The sequence below is a fragment of the Anas acuta genome, chromosome 1 (genome assembly GCF_963932015.1).
Source record: "Anas acuta chromosome 1, bAnaAcu1.1, whole genome shotgun sequence".
In the NCBI taxonomy this organism is placed as follows: Eukaryota; Metazoa; Chordata; class Aves; order Anseriformes; family Anatidae; genus Anas; species Anas acuta.
Genome location: NC_088979.1, coordinates 209,501 through 223,399, shown reverse-complemented (window position 1 = coordinate 223,399; position 13,899 = coordinate 209,501). Strand labels below are relative to the sequence as shown.

The 13,899-nt window shown below is 69.8% G+C and overlaps 2 protein-coding genes across 4 annotated transcripts; both read right to left on the bottom strand.

The window, feature by feature from the left end:
- Window positions 1-1,560: 1,560 nt before the first annotated feature.
- HPX (hemopexin) lies at window positions 1,561-5,265 on the bottom strand. The gene is made up of 10 exons (XM_068675102.1): window positions 5,120-5,265; window positions 4,864-4,934; window positions 4,595-4,675; window positions 4,004-4,158; window positions 3,592-3,745; window positions 3,259-3,471; window positions 2,819-2,926; window positions 2,395-2,525; window positions 1,957-2,101; window positions 1,561-1,839 (listed from the first exon to the last, which is right to left on the bottom strand). The coding sequence occupies exons 1-10, from the start codon at window positions 5,182-5,184 to the stop codon at window positions 1,613-1,615; spliced, it is 1,350 nt and encodes a 449-aa protein (XP_068531203.1). The 5' UTR covers window positions 5,185-5,265; the 3' UTR covers window positions 1,561-1,612.
- Window positions 5,266-5,812: 547 nt separating this feature from the next.
- Window positions 5,813-13,265, bottom strand: TRIM3 (tripartite motif containing 3). 3 transcript variants are annotated; one of them, XM_068674577.1, is made up of 12 exons: window positions 13,109-13,265; window positions 12,009-12,171; window positions 9,788-10,025; window positions 9,571-9,722; window positions 9,302-9,482; window positions 8,480-9,203; window positions 8,304-8,407; window positions 8,069-8,236; window positions 7,822-8,002; window positions 7,064-7,134; window positions 6,818-6,958; window positions 5,813-6,285 (listed from the first exon to the last, which is right to left on the bottom strand). In XM_068674577.1, the coding sequence occupies exons 2-12, from the start codon at window positions 12,137-12,139 to the stop codon at window positions 6,133-6,135; spliced, it is 2,244 nt and encodes a 747-aa protein (XP_068530678.1). In that variant the 5' UTR covers window positions 12,140-12,171; window positions 13,109-13,265; the 3' UTR covers window positions 5,813-6,132. The 3 variants fall into 3 exon arrangements, with proteins under 3 accessions (XP_068530678.1, XP_068530760.1, XP_068530840.1); XM_068674659.1 differs by having other exon boundaries at window positions 7,834-8,002; XM_068674739.1 differs by lacking the exon at window positions 13,109-13,265 and adding an exon at window positions 12,930-13,005 and having other exon boundaries at window positions 9,788-9,964.
- Window positions 13,266-13,899: the final 634 nt, after the last annotated feature.

Genomic DNA, 13,899 nt, shown 5'->3' with positions numbered 1-13,899 from the left:
GCCAGCTCTCTCAACCTCTCCTCCTGTCAGAGATGGTACAGTCCCTTCAGCATCTTTATGTCCACCAGGCCCCCCAGGTCCGTTTCTGTCAGGCAGCATTCCACCTTGGGAGCTCCCAGCATGTCCTGGTGCCTGGACTTGTTCCTCCCCAGGGGCAGGACTTTGCACTTCTTGGTGAACTCCGTGACGTTTCTGTCATCCCATTCCTCCAGCCAGTCCAGGTCCCTCTGGAGGGCAGTACAACCCCCTGGTGTATCCGCCACTCCTCTCAGTTTTGTGCCATCTGCAGCCTTGCTGAGGTTACACTCTGCCCCATCACCCAGACCATTCATGAAGATATTAAACAGGACTGGACATGGTATTGACCCCCAGGACTCATTACTGGCCTCCAACTAGACTGCACCACTGACCATTACACTCTGTGTCCTGTCATTCAGCCTGTTTTCTATCCACCTCACTGTCTGCCCATCCAGCCCATACATCACCAGCTTGTCTGTGAGGATCCTGTGCAGCACAGCGTCAAACGCTTAACTGAAGTCTAGGCAGACTATATCCACTACATTCCCCTTATCTATCAGGCCAGTCACTTCATCATCGAAGCTTCTCCAGTTGGTCAAGCATGAGTTTCCCTTGGTGAATCCATGCTGACTGCTCCTGATGATGTTCTTGCCCTTGGTGTGCCTAGAAATGGTCCCAGGACGAGTGGCTCCAGCACCTCCCCCAGGATCAAGGTGAGGCTGACCGCCTCTAATTTCCAGCTTGGAATGGGCTGCTCTTGGGCCTGAAGAAGGTGATCCTTGAATAGTAACCAGCTTTCCTGGGGTCCACTCCTCTCCAGGGCCATATCCCACAGGGCTCTTCTGAGCAGGTCCTTGAAGAGGCCAAAGTCTGTTCTCCTGAAGTTCAGGGTTGTGAACATGCAGTGCACCCTCCCCGTTGCCCTGAGGATCTTGAAAGCCACCATCTCCTGGTCACTGCAGCCAGGGCTGACTTTGATCTTCCCCTTCCCAACATGCCCCTCCTTGTTGGTGCGGATGAGCTCCAGTGGAGCACCTCTCCTCCTAACACACTCTAGGAACCTCCTGGATTACTTATGCCCTGCTGGGTTGTCCCTCCAGCAGATAGGTGCAGCACGGCGTGGTACAGCTGTGGTACGTGTATGGGTACGGTTCGGTGCATTCTGGTCTGACCCAGCACTGCAGGGCAGGGCAAGCACAGCCTGACACCAGTCAGCGCAGCACAGCACACAACTGGGTGGTGCAGCGCAGCACAGAGCAGCGTGGCACGGCACATCCCGACACAGCCATGGGCTGCCCCCCCACATCCTCTGGGACTCCTCTGCAGCCCCCCCAGGGCACCCCACTGGGGACCCCACTGCCTCTGGGGGTGCCCCAGCCCGTGGGGAGTAGCCCCTAGCCCCTGCGGGGTACCCCACAAGGTTATCCACAGAGGGATGGGGATTGACTGGCAATGGGATGGGGAAAAAGACACATCACAGTTGTGCTGATCCCCCCACTCCTCCCCCATCGCAACACCCCGGGGACAGATCAGAGCAGGGCCTTGGGGACTCCCTGGCTTTTATTGCATCCTGGGGCAGCAGGAGGGGCCGCGGTCACTGCGGGCAGTGGAAGAGGTCGACGGCAATGCTCTTGGGGGGGGCAGGCTGGCGCGCCCCCAGCAGCTCGTCCATGCTGCGGTACTGGTAGTAGCTGTCCCCGCGGAAGAGGAAGATGCCTTCAGCAGTGCACATGGCGCCGTCCACACCGTCGTGGGGCAGTTGCAGCAGCTCGCCCGCGTGTCGCGGCGTCTGTGTCAGGTCCACGCGCCGCATGCGGTCCCCTGTCGGCACAGCCATTGTCACCCGGTGCTGTGGGGCCCAGCCCGGGGACCCCCGGTGCTGCCCTGCACCCACACTTGGCCCTGGCACGGTGCCGGCTGTGGTGGTTTTACACCCACCTGCAATGACGTAGAGCTCTGCGGAGCCAGGGCAGGTGAAGGCGGCGTCTGCAACGGGGACACCCAGCTCATCCTGCAGAGCCTTCGGGTACCCCTCCACCTGCCGGTGGCCCTGGCCCGAGAGGTAGATGGAGACCTGGGAGCCCTGCAGAGAGTGGTGAAGGTGAGGGACGGGCACGTGGATGGTCACGAATGTCCATGGGGACAGGGATGGGGCAGGCAGGGACATCAGGGATGGGGAGGGCCATATGGAGACCCCCGGCTGGGGCCAGCTCAGGAGGGGCTGGAGGTGCTGGTGGGGGCTGGGAGAAGTGCAGTCGTGGGGGGCACTGTGCCACTGCCTCCCCCTGCCCTGGTGCCAGCAGCAACATCCCTTCAGCAGCCCCCATGCCAGGCGTGATGTCCTTGAGCAGCCCTGTGCATTGGGGGGGGTCCCACCTGAATCAGGTACGTGCGTCCATCCCAGGCGAAGGCAGCATCCACGTCACCCTGCAGCCCTGGCCAGCTGTGTCCCTGGGGCCAGGCGTGCCACCCATCCCGCCACGAGTCCAGCCGGAACATCAGCCCGCCTGCAGGATGCGTCAGCCACGGCCCTGCCCCACAGCCCTGCCCCTGCCCCGCAGACAATGGCCCACAGCCCCCTTCCCCTTGCCCCACAGCCCCACGGTGCAGACAGGACCACAACCCTCCTTCCCACAGCCCACACCTCCCCAATCCCACAGCCCCACAGCACAGCCAAGCCCACAACCCGTGGCCCCATAGAGCATCCAGGATCACAGCCCTCCACCCCACAGCACGGCCCTGCAGCCCCCAGCATTGCTGCAGGCTCAGCCAACTCATGGCCCCCGTCAGCACCCCTCACCGCGGAAGGCGTAGATGCGGCCGGTGTCATCAGAGATGACGGCCTGGAAAGGCAACCTGCTGCAGCGGGCACCGGCGTCCCCCCACGAGGCGTTCCCATGACCATGGCCTGTAGGGCAGTAGCAGCAGTGGCAGCAGGAACAGGGAAAAGGATGGGGACGGGGGGACCCCAGGACAGCCAGCAGGGACTCTGCTGCAGGGGGGGACCTCGGGGTCCCTTGGCCACCATAGTCCTGGAGCCCAGGCGCCCAGGGTCAGGGCCCTGCAGGAGGGGAGGGGTCCCCAGGGTGCATATCGCAAGGGTAGGTCATAAGGGTGCGGGTCCCCAGGACGAGTCCCCAGAGTGCAGGTCAGCAGCATGGGACCACGGGATGGTGCCCAGGGCAGGGGTTCCCAGGACGTGGGACCCTGGGACGGTCCCAGAAGGGGCCCTCCCCTCACCTCGTCCTGGGCAGGGTATGAAGTAGTCGCGTAGGTCACGGGGGTACCCGGGGGGCACCTCGCCAGTGACGGGGTCGAAGCGCTGGAATTGGGTCCCCTGCAGACAGTAGTAGCGCTCCAGCCAGCGCAGCGCCGCGTCGCAGGGCCCGAGCCACGGCCACGTGTGCTGCTTTGTCATCCGCGACGCCAGGTCGAAGGAGAACACCTTGTCCCCTGCGCACAGGAGCAGCACGGCTCGTCCGGCTCGGCACAGCCCCCAGCACTTGAGCCACCCCCAGCCCCCCCACCCCACAGTGCCCCCCCGCCACCACCTCCCAGCCAGGCTCCGCTCACCCTTGAAGAAGAGGATGGTCTCTCCGCCACACTCCTCAGGATGACACTCCACAGCGGCGTCCAGGCCCCCGGGGACCCCCGGGAACTCGTCCCCAATGCGCCGGGGGAAGCCAGGGCGCAGCTGCCCCCCAGCGTAGGCCCAGACCTGCTCGCCCTGCAACGTGCCCCACAGCCTGAGACCCACCGGTCTCATCCGTGTCCCCAGCCAGCCCCACAGGGCTGGTCCCAGAGAAGACCCCAGCACCCAAACTGTGGGATGGGACCCCAGGACTGTCCCTGCCAGCACCACCCACCCACGGGCCAACCCCAAGGGATCAGCACAGGGTTAATCCCCCCAGCCCCAGGGAGCAGGACCTCAGGAGGCCCCCCAGCCCAAGCCCCCCAGCCCAGGATGACCAGCCCACAGCCGTGCCTGGAAGAGGTAGAGGCTCTGGTGCTCCTCAGGGTGCTCGCGGCGATGGATGCGCAGCGCCGCGTCCACGGGGCCCTCCAGCTCCAGCCAGGATGCAGCCAGGGGGTGGCCGTGGGGCAGGGGTCCCCGCGGTGAGGTCTCCCAGACCTCCGTGCCTGGGCAGGGGCACCATGCTTGCCCCACAGCAGCTGACATGGGCCCTAGTGCTGCCCCCCCCGCACCACCCCAAAGCCCTGCTCCTAGCCCAGCCTTGGCATGGTAGCACAACCCCCCCCCCCATCCCCCCCCATTTTCTCCCAGGGCCCCACCTCCACCCCTCATTTATCCATATCCCTTGTATCCTCCGGTCCCCACCGTGATCTGCCCCCACAGACCCCAGCTCCCCCCGTTTCCCCTGGACACTTCCCCCCTACTTCCCCTCCAGAGCTCCCAGTACCAGACCCACTCCCCCAGCACCCACACCCCTCCTATTCCCCCACCTCCCCAGATTCCATTTCCCCCACAGCCCGTAACCGCACTCCCGATGCCAGCCCCGTCCCCCCCAGACCACGTTTTCCTCCCGTGCCCCAGCCCCACACGCCCCAGCCCCACCTCTGAAGAAGAGCATGGTGCCATTCTCCGTCAGCGCTGCAGCGTCAAAGCCACCCTTGTCCCCGCAGAGCTGGGACAGGTCTGGGGGTGGGGGGGGGGGAAGTCAGGTCGTTGGCACGGACCCCTGGGTGCTGCCTGCTGCCCCAGAGCTCCTGGCGTGCCCCATGGCACCCTGTGCCTGGACCCCACCCCGCACCCCCCCCCCTTGCCTGTGTGACCCCACGCGCACCTCTGCGCCCCCCCCGCCCCCCCGCCCCACGGGCTCTCACCAGTGTCATTGCCGAGGGGCTCGGCCCCGTGGGGGTGCCCTCCTCCAGGCGCATCGGGTTTGAGGTGGGTCCTGGGGACAGGCAGGTGGGTCCTGGGGACGGGGGCGGCCCCGCACCCCTCCCAAGCGGCCACGTACGCGCCCCGCGCTGCCCCGCAGCCCCCCGCCCCGCACAATCCCCCCGCCCCGCACAATCCCCCCGCCCCACAGCCCTGCCCCGCGCAGCCCCCGCCCGCCCCCCGCCGCCCCCCACTCACAGGGGTCGGGCGCACCCCAGGGCCAGGGCAGCGGCCAGGCAGAGGGCAGCGGCGGGGACCCCCATGGTGAGCACGGCCCCCGCTGCCGCCGCCGGCCCTATATAGGGGGGGCCTTGCACAACCTCCCTGCCCCATTGCTCAACACGGACCGCCCCGCGCAACCTTCGGCCGGGGGGGCCGGGGCAGGCGCACCGGGTCGAGGGGGGTCAGGGGGAAGGGGAGGAAAAAGGGGGGGAAGAAAACCGCAACCCGGGGGGGGTACACGGGGGGGGCGCGGCGCGGTGGGGACCGGGGCAGCCCCCGCTCGGGGCAGGGCAGGGCCGGGCCGGGCCCCCCCGCAGGTGCGCGGCGCTGGACCCCTGCCAGCCCCTTCCCATCAGCTGCCCCCGTGCTGGGAAGCGCCCGACCCGGCTCTGTTTGCTCTGGCACGGCACCGCGGGCAGGAGCCGGCAGCCCGACCTGTGCCGGGCAGCCCGGGGCACGGCGGGGGGGGCAAAGAGGCGGGGGATGGGTGGGGGGCACGGACCCCGCAGCTCCCGGGGGACCCCCGGTACTGCCACCCCCCCACTGCCCCCCAGTCCTGGGGTCCCCGGGGCGCACCCATCCCGGCAGAGCTCCCGGTCCTGTCCCGTGGGACGCTGGCCCCGACCCCCGCGGCATGGGGGGGCCGCAGCCGGTGACACGTTCCGGGGGTACCCTCAGAATACTTTATTTTGTACATACAGAGCGTGCGAGCGCAGCCGGGCGCGCGGCGGCAGCAGGGGGCTGCAGGGGGGGCTGCAAGTCCACCCCATGCCCGCCCCACAGCCCCCTCACCCCGTGCACCTCAGGGAGCCCCGCGGGCGCTGCCGTGGGGGGAACGCGGCCACCCCCGCCCCACGCCAGCCATGCTCTGGGCCCTGCTCTGGGCCCGGCCGCCCTGGCGTGGGGATAAAGTGCACAAGAGGGGCAGCGCGGGCGGTGGGGGCTCCCGCGTGGGGTGAGCACCGTTGCCCCCCAGGTCCCCGCCGCCCCTACTGCAGGTAGCGATAGGCCTTGAAGCAGTGGTTGCCCGAGTCGGCCACCACCACGTGTCCATCCGAGGTGAGCGCCAGCCCCTGCGGCCCGTACAGCGGGTCGGCCGCCGTGTTGATGTAGGAGAGGAAGGAGCCTGAGCTGTCAAAGACCTGCAGGTGGTGGCAGAGCTGTGACCCCGGCCCTGTACCCTCCTGTGCACCCATCCCTGCCCCTGAGGTCCCACAGCCACGGGGACCTGGCCCTGCCCTGGCTGTCCAAGCCCTGCCCAGCAGCCCCAGGGTCCCATCCCCACCATGAGGGCCCCCATGGGCACGAGGATCCATCCCTGTCCTGCAGCTTCCCATGGGCATGAGGTCCCCACCCGCACCCCAGTGGTCCCCGTGGGCACACACACCCTTCCAAGCCCCTGTATCCGCCATGGGCACACTCACCCATTCATGCCCCAGATGTCCCAAGTGTCCCCATGGATGCACAGAGCTTGTCACCACCCCAGTGACCCCCCATGCGGGTGCACACCCTGTCCCTGCTCTGCTCCCCGATCTACCCTTTGTTAAGTCACTGTTCAGGGCCACAAACCCCGCTCTCTGCTCAGGACCCCCTGCCGGCAATGGGCTGTGGGGCAGGGATGGGGCTGTCCCAGCCCCCCGCAGGCAGGACCCCGCGCTGGGGCCGTGCTCCCACCTGGATGCGGCTGTTGCCCCAGTCGGCCACGATGATGTTGCCATTGGCGTCGACAGCCACCCCCGTGGGGGCGTTGAACTGCCCGTTCCCCTCCCCGTGCGACCCGAACTTGAAGAGGAACTCACCGTCCGCGTTGTACACCTGGGGACGAGGGTGTCAGTGGCTGCTGGCACGGGGCCAGTGGCACAGCGGGATGGGCACGGCGCTGGGCGCGCCGCTGGCACTGCCTGCCGATGCCAGGCTCACCTTCACGGAGTGGTTGTGGAAATCCGTCACCACGATCTCGTTCTTGTTGTTGACCGCCACGAAGTGGGGCCCTGGGGGAGCAGCGCTGAGCCCAGGTGGGGATGAGGACACCAGGCGCCCAGCACAGGGGTCCTGCCCATGGGAACGGGGATGCCCCGGCGCCGTGCCAGCACCAGCACCAGCACAGATTAGTGGGGTTAGTGTGTACAGGCAGCCACGAGGCCATTGCAAAGGCGTTAGTGCAGGCAGTGCATGGCCCTGGGGTGGCTAGAGGGGGTCCCAGGGGAGCCCAGAGCTGAGGGGGGACCCAGTGCCCCGGCCACCGGGGCAGAACCAGAGACCATGGCCAGGACCCAGAGCCAGAGCCCAGATCCAGGACCCAGAACCAGAACCTAGAACCCAAGCCCAGCCCCAGCATCAGAAACAGAACCCCAAACCAGGCCCTAGAACCAAGGCCTAGAACCCGCACCACCTCCAGAACCCAGGTCCTAGAACCGGAACCCGGAGCCCAGCCCCCCCCACCAGCGCCAAGACCCAGAAGAAGACCCTGCACTGGAACCCAGAACCCGGGCCCAGCACCAGCCCCACCACCCGAGCCCAGAGCCCACACCACCCCCAGCCCCAGGTGCCGCGGTGCCGCTGGGTCGGCTCCCGCCGGCACGGGGCAGGCATGCAGTACTCACCCGGCCCGGCCCCGAGCCAGCGGGCAGCCAAAGGCATGCAGTAAGGAAGAGGGAACTTGCCCATCGGTGTATTACCATCGAGTGTACCTGCAAACTGCCGCTCGGCCGTGCCGCGGCTCCCAAACTTGGTGACCAGCTTGCCGTTGGACTGGAAGATGAAGACGCAGCAGGCCTTGTTGTCCACCACGATGATGTGCCCGTTGCGGTCCACGGCGACGCCCTTGGGGCCCATCAGCCGCCCGGCCCCGATCTTCGTCTGCGGCAGGCAGAGACATCAGAGGGGGCCCCGAATCACTGCCCCCCGCCCCGGCCCCCCCCTCACCTTGAACTTGCCCTCCGGGGAGAAGATGCTGACCCAGCGGTTGTCGTAGTCGGCGATGATTATGTCCCCGTTCATGTCCACGGTGACACCGGTGGGGCGCTGCAGCTGGCCCGGGGAGCGGCCCCGCACGCCGAAGCGCAGCCGGAACTGCCCCTCGTTGGAGAACACCTGGGGAGCCGGGGGGGGCTCAGCCAGGGCGGGGGCCGGGGGCCGCGGCAGCGCCACTAGCTCCTACCTGCACGCACTGGTTATTGCTGTCGGCCACCACGATGCGGCCGGCACTGGAGGTGGAGATGCCCTGCAGGTTGGTGAACTCGCCCTTCTCCCGGCCGCGGCTCCCTGTGGGGGGGACACGCAGCCGTCAGCGGCGCCCCCCGCGCCTCCCGCGGCCCTGCCACCACCACAGCTCACCGACACGGAAGATGAGCTCGTCCTCGATGGGGTTCTCCTTCTTCTTGCCGCTGCTGTACATGCTGGAGGGGCGCCGCACGGCTTTCTGCCGGATGTGTCCGCTGCTGGGAGACTTCACGCGGCGCTTGACATCGTCCGGGGAGGGGGGCACGTCGCAGGCCTTGACGGCGCGGACGCGGAAGGGGCTGCCGCGGATGGGCTGCCCGTAGAGCAGGATGGAGAGCATGAAGTCGCCCTCTGCACGCGGTGTGTACAGCAGCTCGTAGGTGCCGTTCTTGTTGTCCAGCACCTCGCTCTCAGCCACGCTGCCGTCCGGCCCCGTCACCTGGAAGCGCAGGCTGGCGCTGCCGCTGCGCACCAGCTCCCCGTCCTTGTCCTTGGTGGTGACGCTGAGCGAGGCGGGCTGTCCCACCACCGCGTGCCGCAGCCCCTCGCCGGTGGCCACCGTCTTGTGCGCCGTGGCGCTGGTGGTGATGAGCACGCCCAGGTTGAGGATGGACTTGCGGACGCCGTCAGTCTCCACCACGTAGTCCAGCTGGTCGTTCTCGTGCGGGTGCTCAGGGAACTCCTGGCTGGCCAGCTCGCTCAGCCGCTCGCTCATCTGTTTCTTCACCAGCAGCACCTCGGGCGCCGTGCCGTGGTGCAGCGCCTGCTCGGTGAAGGCGCAGCTGCTGAGGATGTTCTCCTGGCCCTGGCGCAGCGCGTCCAGCTGTGCCTGCAGCACCTGGGGACACGGCAGGGTCACCGGCGGCCACGTCCCTGCAGGTGCCGTGCCGTGACAGTGGCGGCTCGGGGGAGCACGGCAGGGGCAGGCAGCGCTACCTTCTGCTTGGCCCCGCAGATGGCCTCCAGGTCCCGCACCAGCAAGCCCTTACGCTGCTGCAGAGCCTTCTCCAGCTCCTCGAAGGTGCTGCCGATCTCGGACACGGCCTCGTTCTTGCGCTCCACCAGCTGCTGGCTTATTTCTGACACCAGCCCAATGGCGGCTGCCAGCTGCGGGAGCCTGCAGAGCCGGGGCTGGGCACAGGTACGCGGCCGGGGACCCCGGGGCCCCACTCCCCCCGCCATGCCCCCCCCCAGTACCCCCCTACCTGCCCCTGATGGCCTCCAGCTGCTGCTGCAGGGCCGCCTTGTGCTGCTCCACCACGTCGCGTAGCGGCACTGTGACGTGCTCCCGGTGCTCCCCTTCCGTGCACTCGTGGCACATGGCTGTCTCGCAGGACTCGCAGTAAAACTCCATCACCTGCGGCACCGGCACTCAGGGCCCCCCATCACCGGCACCCCCTGCCCCCCCACCCCGCGACCCACCTTGCCCTCGTGGTTGGGGCAGGAGAGGGGCTGGCCGGTGACGGCGCTGACGGGGTCCAGCCCCTGGCCAGGGTGGGGGCCACGGCTGTCAGGGTCACGCTGCAGCACCTCCATCAGGTTGGTGATGAAGAAGTTGTTCTGCAGGGCCGCGACGCCCCGCTCGGGCAGGATGGAGGTCTGGCGGCAGACGGGGCAGGAGAGGGTCAGGCTCTGGGGCGGGATATAGTTCTGGAGACACCTGGGGCAGAACGGGGACAACGAGAGGGTCAGGGCCACCACCACGCAGGCGCGGGGCAGTGTGTGGGGCAGCAGGATGGGGCTGGGCAGACAGACAGGGGCTGGGGGGACAGGTGGAAGGACGTGGGGCTGTGCCATGGTGCATGGAAGCACACAGGGCAGAAGGCAGGGATGGGGCTGGGGACAGACGGAGGGATGGGGGCTGTGCCAGCATGCACTGGGGAGCATAAGGTATGAAGAGAAGAAGGGACTGGAAGGGCAGCCAGCAGGACAGGCAGATGGGGAGCTGCAGCGCAGTGCCTCAGGGTGCACAGGACAGGGGCAGAGGAAGGGGTTGGGGGAACAAACAGACATGGGGCAGATGGATGGACACAGGGGCTATGCCACGGTGCATCAGGGTGCATGGGGAGAGGGCCGGGGTATCAGACAGACAGCAGGACAACTGGGGGTGAGGGGGGCACAGCGCTGCAGTGCCAATGGAGAGCTGGCCACTGGACCCCGACATGGGGCCAGACCCACAGACAGACAGAGATGGGATGGGACGGGACCATGAGGGCAGGGACAGGGAAGCGCCAGGTGCTGGCAGAGGCCTGGAGGGCACAGAAAGAGCAGACATCAGAACAGAGCCCCCAGCCATGCCGCAGCCTCCCCCCCCTGCCAGACCCCGCACTGTGGGGCAGAAACAACCCCACTGCCCATGGGATGAGAGCTCTGGGGGCAGCGTGGCCCCCGCCTCCAGGTGGGGGGCTTTCACCCCATCTTGCATTCGAGACGTGCAGTGGGGCTCTGCTCCCCCCTGGCTGATGGGGGGCAGGCATCCTGGGGGCATGGGGTGGCCTGGGCAGTGCATGGGGAGCTGCAGTGCAGAGCAGTGAGGGTGCAGGGCCGTGGGGGGCTGCACAGCCTGGAGGCAGCAGCACACTGCAGGGGGGCTGTGGGCAGTGCAGCGGGGCACGGCGCGGATGCCATGGGGGCATGGTGGGGATGCAGCCCGAAGGCAGCATGGATGCGGCAGGGGGCAGTGGGAACGCAGTGCAGGGCAGCTTGTGGGCAGCGGGGATGCAGCGGGGATGCAGTGGGACAGAGCAGCCCCAGCTCCGCTCCTGCAGGAGCCGCGGGAGGGGGGTGCAGGGGATGCAGCTGGGCACAGCGCGGGTGCAGGGAGGGCGCTGCAGGTCCGTGAATGCAGCACGGACGCTCCGGGGCGCAGTGACCCAGCCAACCTGCAGGAGGTGCAGTGGGGGAAGCCGCCAGCACAGGCGGATGGGGTACGGCAAGGGGGTGCAGTGGGGCTCGGGGTGCAGCGCAGACACGGCTGGATGCAGTGGGGGCACAGCGGGGATGCGGTGGGGCCCTGGCAGCAGGCGGGGGTGCTGCAGTGGGGAGCACTGGGATGCAGGGGGCCCATCAGGGTCTGGACATCCAGAGCAGGCACTGGGGGTGCAGTGGGACCCCGGTTCAGCTCTGTCAGGAGGTTTGGGAGGGAAAGTGCTTCAGGAGATGCAGCGCAGCACACGGTGAGTGCCGTGGGTAATGCAGCGTGGTGCAGGGGGGCATCAGGGCACAGCGGGGAGCAGTGGGCATGCTGTGAGGGATGCAGCAGGGATGCAGAGGGCACAACAGGGATGCTGTGGGGGTGGGGTTTGGGGGCAGCAGGACGGAGGGGATGCAGCGGGGATGCAGTGTGGGTGAAATGGGTGCGCAACAAGGTGCAGCAGGGATGCAGCAGCACACAATGGGAATAAGGGGGAGTGCAGTGGGGATGCGGTTTGGGGTCAGCAGGGCACAGCAGGGATGCAGCGGGGATGCACCAAGATGCAGCAGCGATGCAGTGGGGCACAACAGGGATGCAGCAGGGATGCAATGGCATGCGGCACAGCACCTTGTGGGTGCAGTGGGGCACAGAGGGGACACGGCACGACTGCAGGGGGGAGTGCCAACCCCGCGGTGGGGTGTGGACGGGCACCGTGGGGCAGGGCCTCACCTCTCGCAGAAGGTGTGCAGGCACGGCAGCACCTTGGGGTTGCGGTAGCGGTCGAGGCAGATGCTGCACACCAGGAACTGTTTGTCAATCTGCCGCACCACCGGGCTGGCGCTGGCCTCCCGCTTCGCCATGGCGGCGTTCCCGCGGCCCCGCGGCGCTCAGCCTGCAGGCGGGGGTGGTCAGGGGGTCAGCAGCCCCACGCCGCCCCCAGCCCCACACCGGCCCCGTGGGCTGGGCACGCAGCGTGCGCTCACCCCGCAGGGCTCGGGGGCGGCCGCAGCCCTCGCCCCACACACCATGGGGCAGGCAAGGGCGAGCAGGGCCGCCCCCCCCCTCCCACCCCAGACACAGCGCCCCACGGCCGAGACCCACAGCACGGTGCCGGGGGGCGGCAGCGGGCTCCCCCCTTCCACCGAGCGCTGCCCCCCACGCAGAGCACCCACCCGCCCGCCCGCCCCACGGAGCCCCACGGGCCGCCCCCTCACAGCCGCTCCGGGACCGGGACCCGGGCCCACGCCCGGCGCCTTCGCGCCCCACCAAGGACAGCGCCGCCCCCCCCGCCCCACGGGTGCCCGACCCCACGCGGGGGGGGGCCCGGCACGCACCCGCCGCGCTGCCCCCGCCCCGCTCCGAGGCTCCGCGTCCGCCCCGCGCTCCCCGCGCCCCGCGGGGCCCCCCACGCGCGCCCCCCCCCCACGGCGCCGCCCGCCCCCCCCCGCCCCGTCCCCGCTCACGGCGCTGCGGCGGCCCCACGGCTGCAGGCCCCGGCGCGGCCCCGCCCCGACGGCCATTGTGCGGGCCCGGCACCGCGACGTCACCGCCCGCCCGCCCCGCCCCGGGGGGGGCACGGGGGGCACCGGCACCGGGATGGCGCGGGCCCGGCCCTGCCCCCCCCACCCCCAAACCCCCCCCCCCCCGTACCGGCCCGGAGCTGCACCCCCGGCCGCTCTCGCCCCCCCCCCACGCGTGCCGGCGCCGCCCCGCATCCCCGCGCAGGCCGCCCCCCGTCCCCACCCGTGCCAGCGCCGTCCCGGCCCCACCCGTGCCAGCCGCGTCCTGCCCCCCCCCCCCCCCGCCCCGCCCCTCGGCCCCGCTGTCACCTTCAGGCCCGGCTCGGCTCGGCTCGGCTCAGCCCCCGCCGCGGGCAGCCGGTGCCGGGGGGGCGGCAGGGCGCATCGCCGCGGCTCGGCTCGGCTCGGCCCGGAGCAGGGACTGCGCCAGGGCTGGGCACGGTCCGCAGCCGCATCTGCCAGAGCGGCCCGCACCACTGCGGGGGGGGGCGCCCGGCACCGCGGCCTCGCCCGGCGGCGCGCGGGGACCCCCCCGGGACCCCCCCCCCGGGGCGGGCGGCGGGCCGTGGGCGCTGTGCGGAGCGCTGGAGCCACGCGGGGTCCGCGGGGGGGGTCCCCACGCGCCGCCGTGGGAAGACCCGCGGGGACGCCCCCCCCGCCTCCCCCGCCACGAATGGTCGCGCCCGGGCTGTGGCTCTGCAGTGGGGGGGCTCCGGGCGCGCCCCCCCCCCCGCATCCCGGGGGTACCCGGCTGTCGCCACGGCAACCGCATCCCGCCCCGACAGCAGCCCCGAGCGGGGGCGCCGCCGAAGAGGGGGTGCGCGCCCCCCGCCCCGGGCCCGGAGCCTGCTGCTGGCCGCATGGGGGGGGCGCAGCCCCGCCGTGCTGGGGGGCGCGGCGCCCACCTGCCCCCCGCCGCCCTCCCGCTCCGGCCCCCCGCAGGGCGCAGCAGTGCCGGGAGCTCCGCGCTGACCCCGCTGCTTCCCCCCCCCGCTGCCACCGCCCCCCAGCGCCTCCGCGCTGCTGCCGCTCACCTCCGCGGCGGAGCCATGCAGGCACGGCCAGGACCCTGCGGGGACGGGAGAGTCCCCAGCCCCGGG

Excerpts from the sequence above, each read along its gene's own strand:
- HPX (XM_068675102.1), bottom strand. The coding sequence starts at position 5,184 with ATGGGGGTCCCCGCCGCTGCCCTCTGCCTGGCCGCTGCCCTGGCCCTG. Across the intron at positions 4,935-5,119 it reads CTGGGGTGCGCCCGACCCCT|GACCCACCTCAAACCCGATG; the intron begins GTGAGTGGGGGG and ends GCCTGTCCCCAG. Across the intron at positions 3,746-4,003 it reads AGAGCCTCTACCTCTTCCAG|GGCGAGCAGGTCTGGGCCTA; the intron begins GCACGGCTGTGG and ends GGCACGTTGCAG.
- TRIM3 (XM_068674577.1), bottom strand. The coding sequence starts at position 12,139 with ATGGCGAAGCGGGAGGCCAGCGCCAGCCCGGTGGTGCGGCAGATTGAC. Across the intron at positions 9,723-9,787 it reads GCCCCAACCACGAGGGCAAG|GTGATGGAGTTTTACTGCGA; the intron begins GTGGGTCGCGGG and ends CCGGTGCCGCAG. Across the intron at positions 7,135-7,821 it reads GTTTGCAGGTACACTCGATG|GGCCCCACTTCGTGGCGGTC; the intron begins GTAATACACCGA and ends CTGCTCCCCCAG.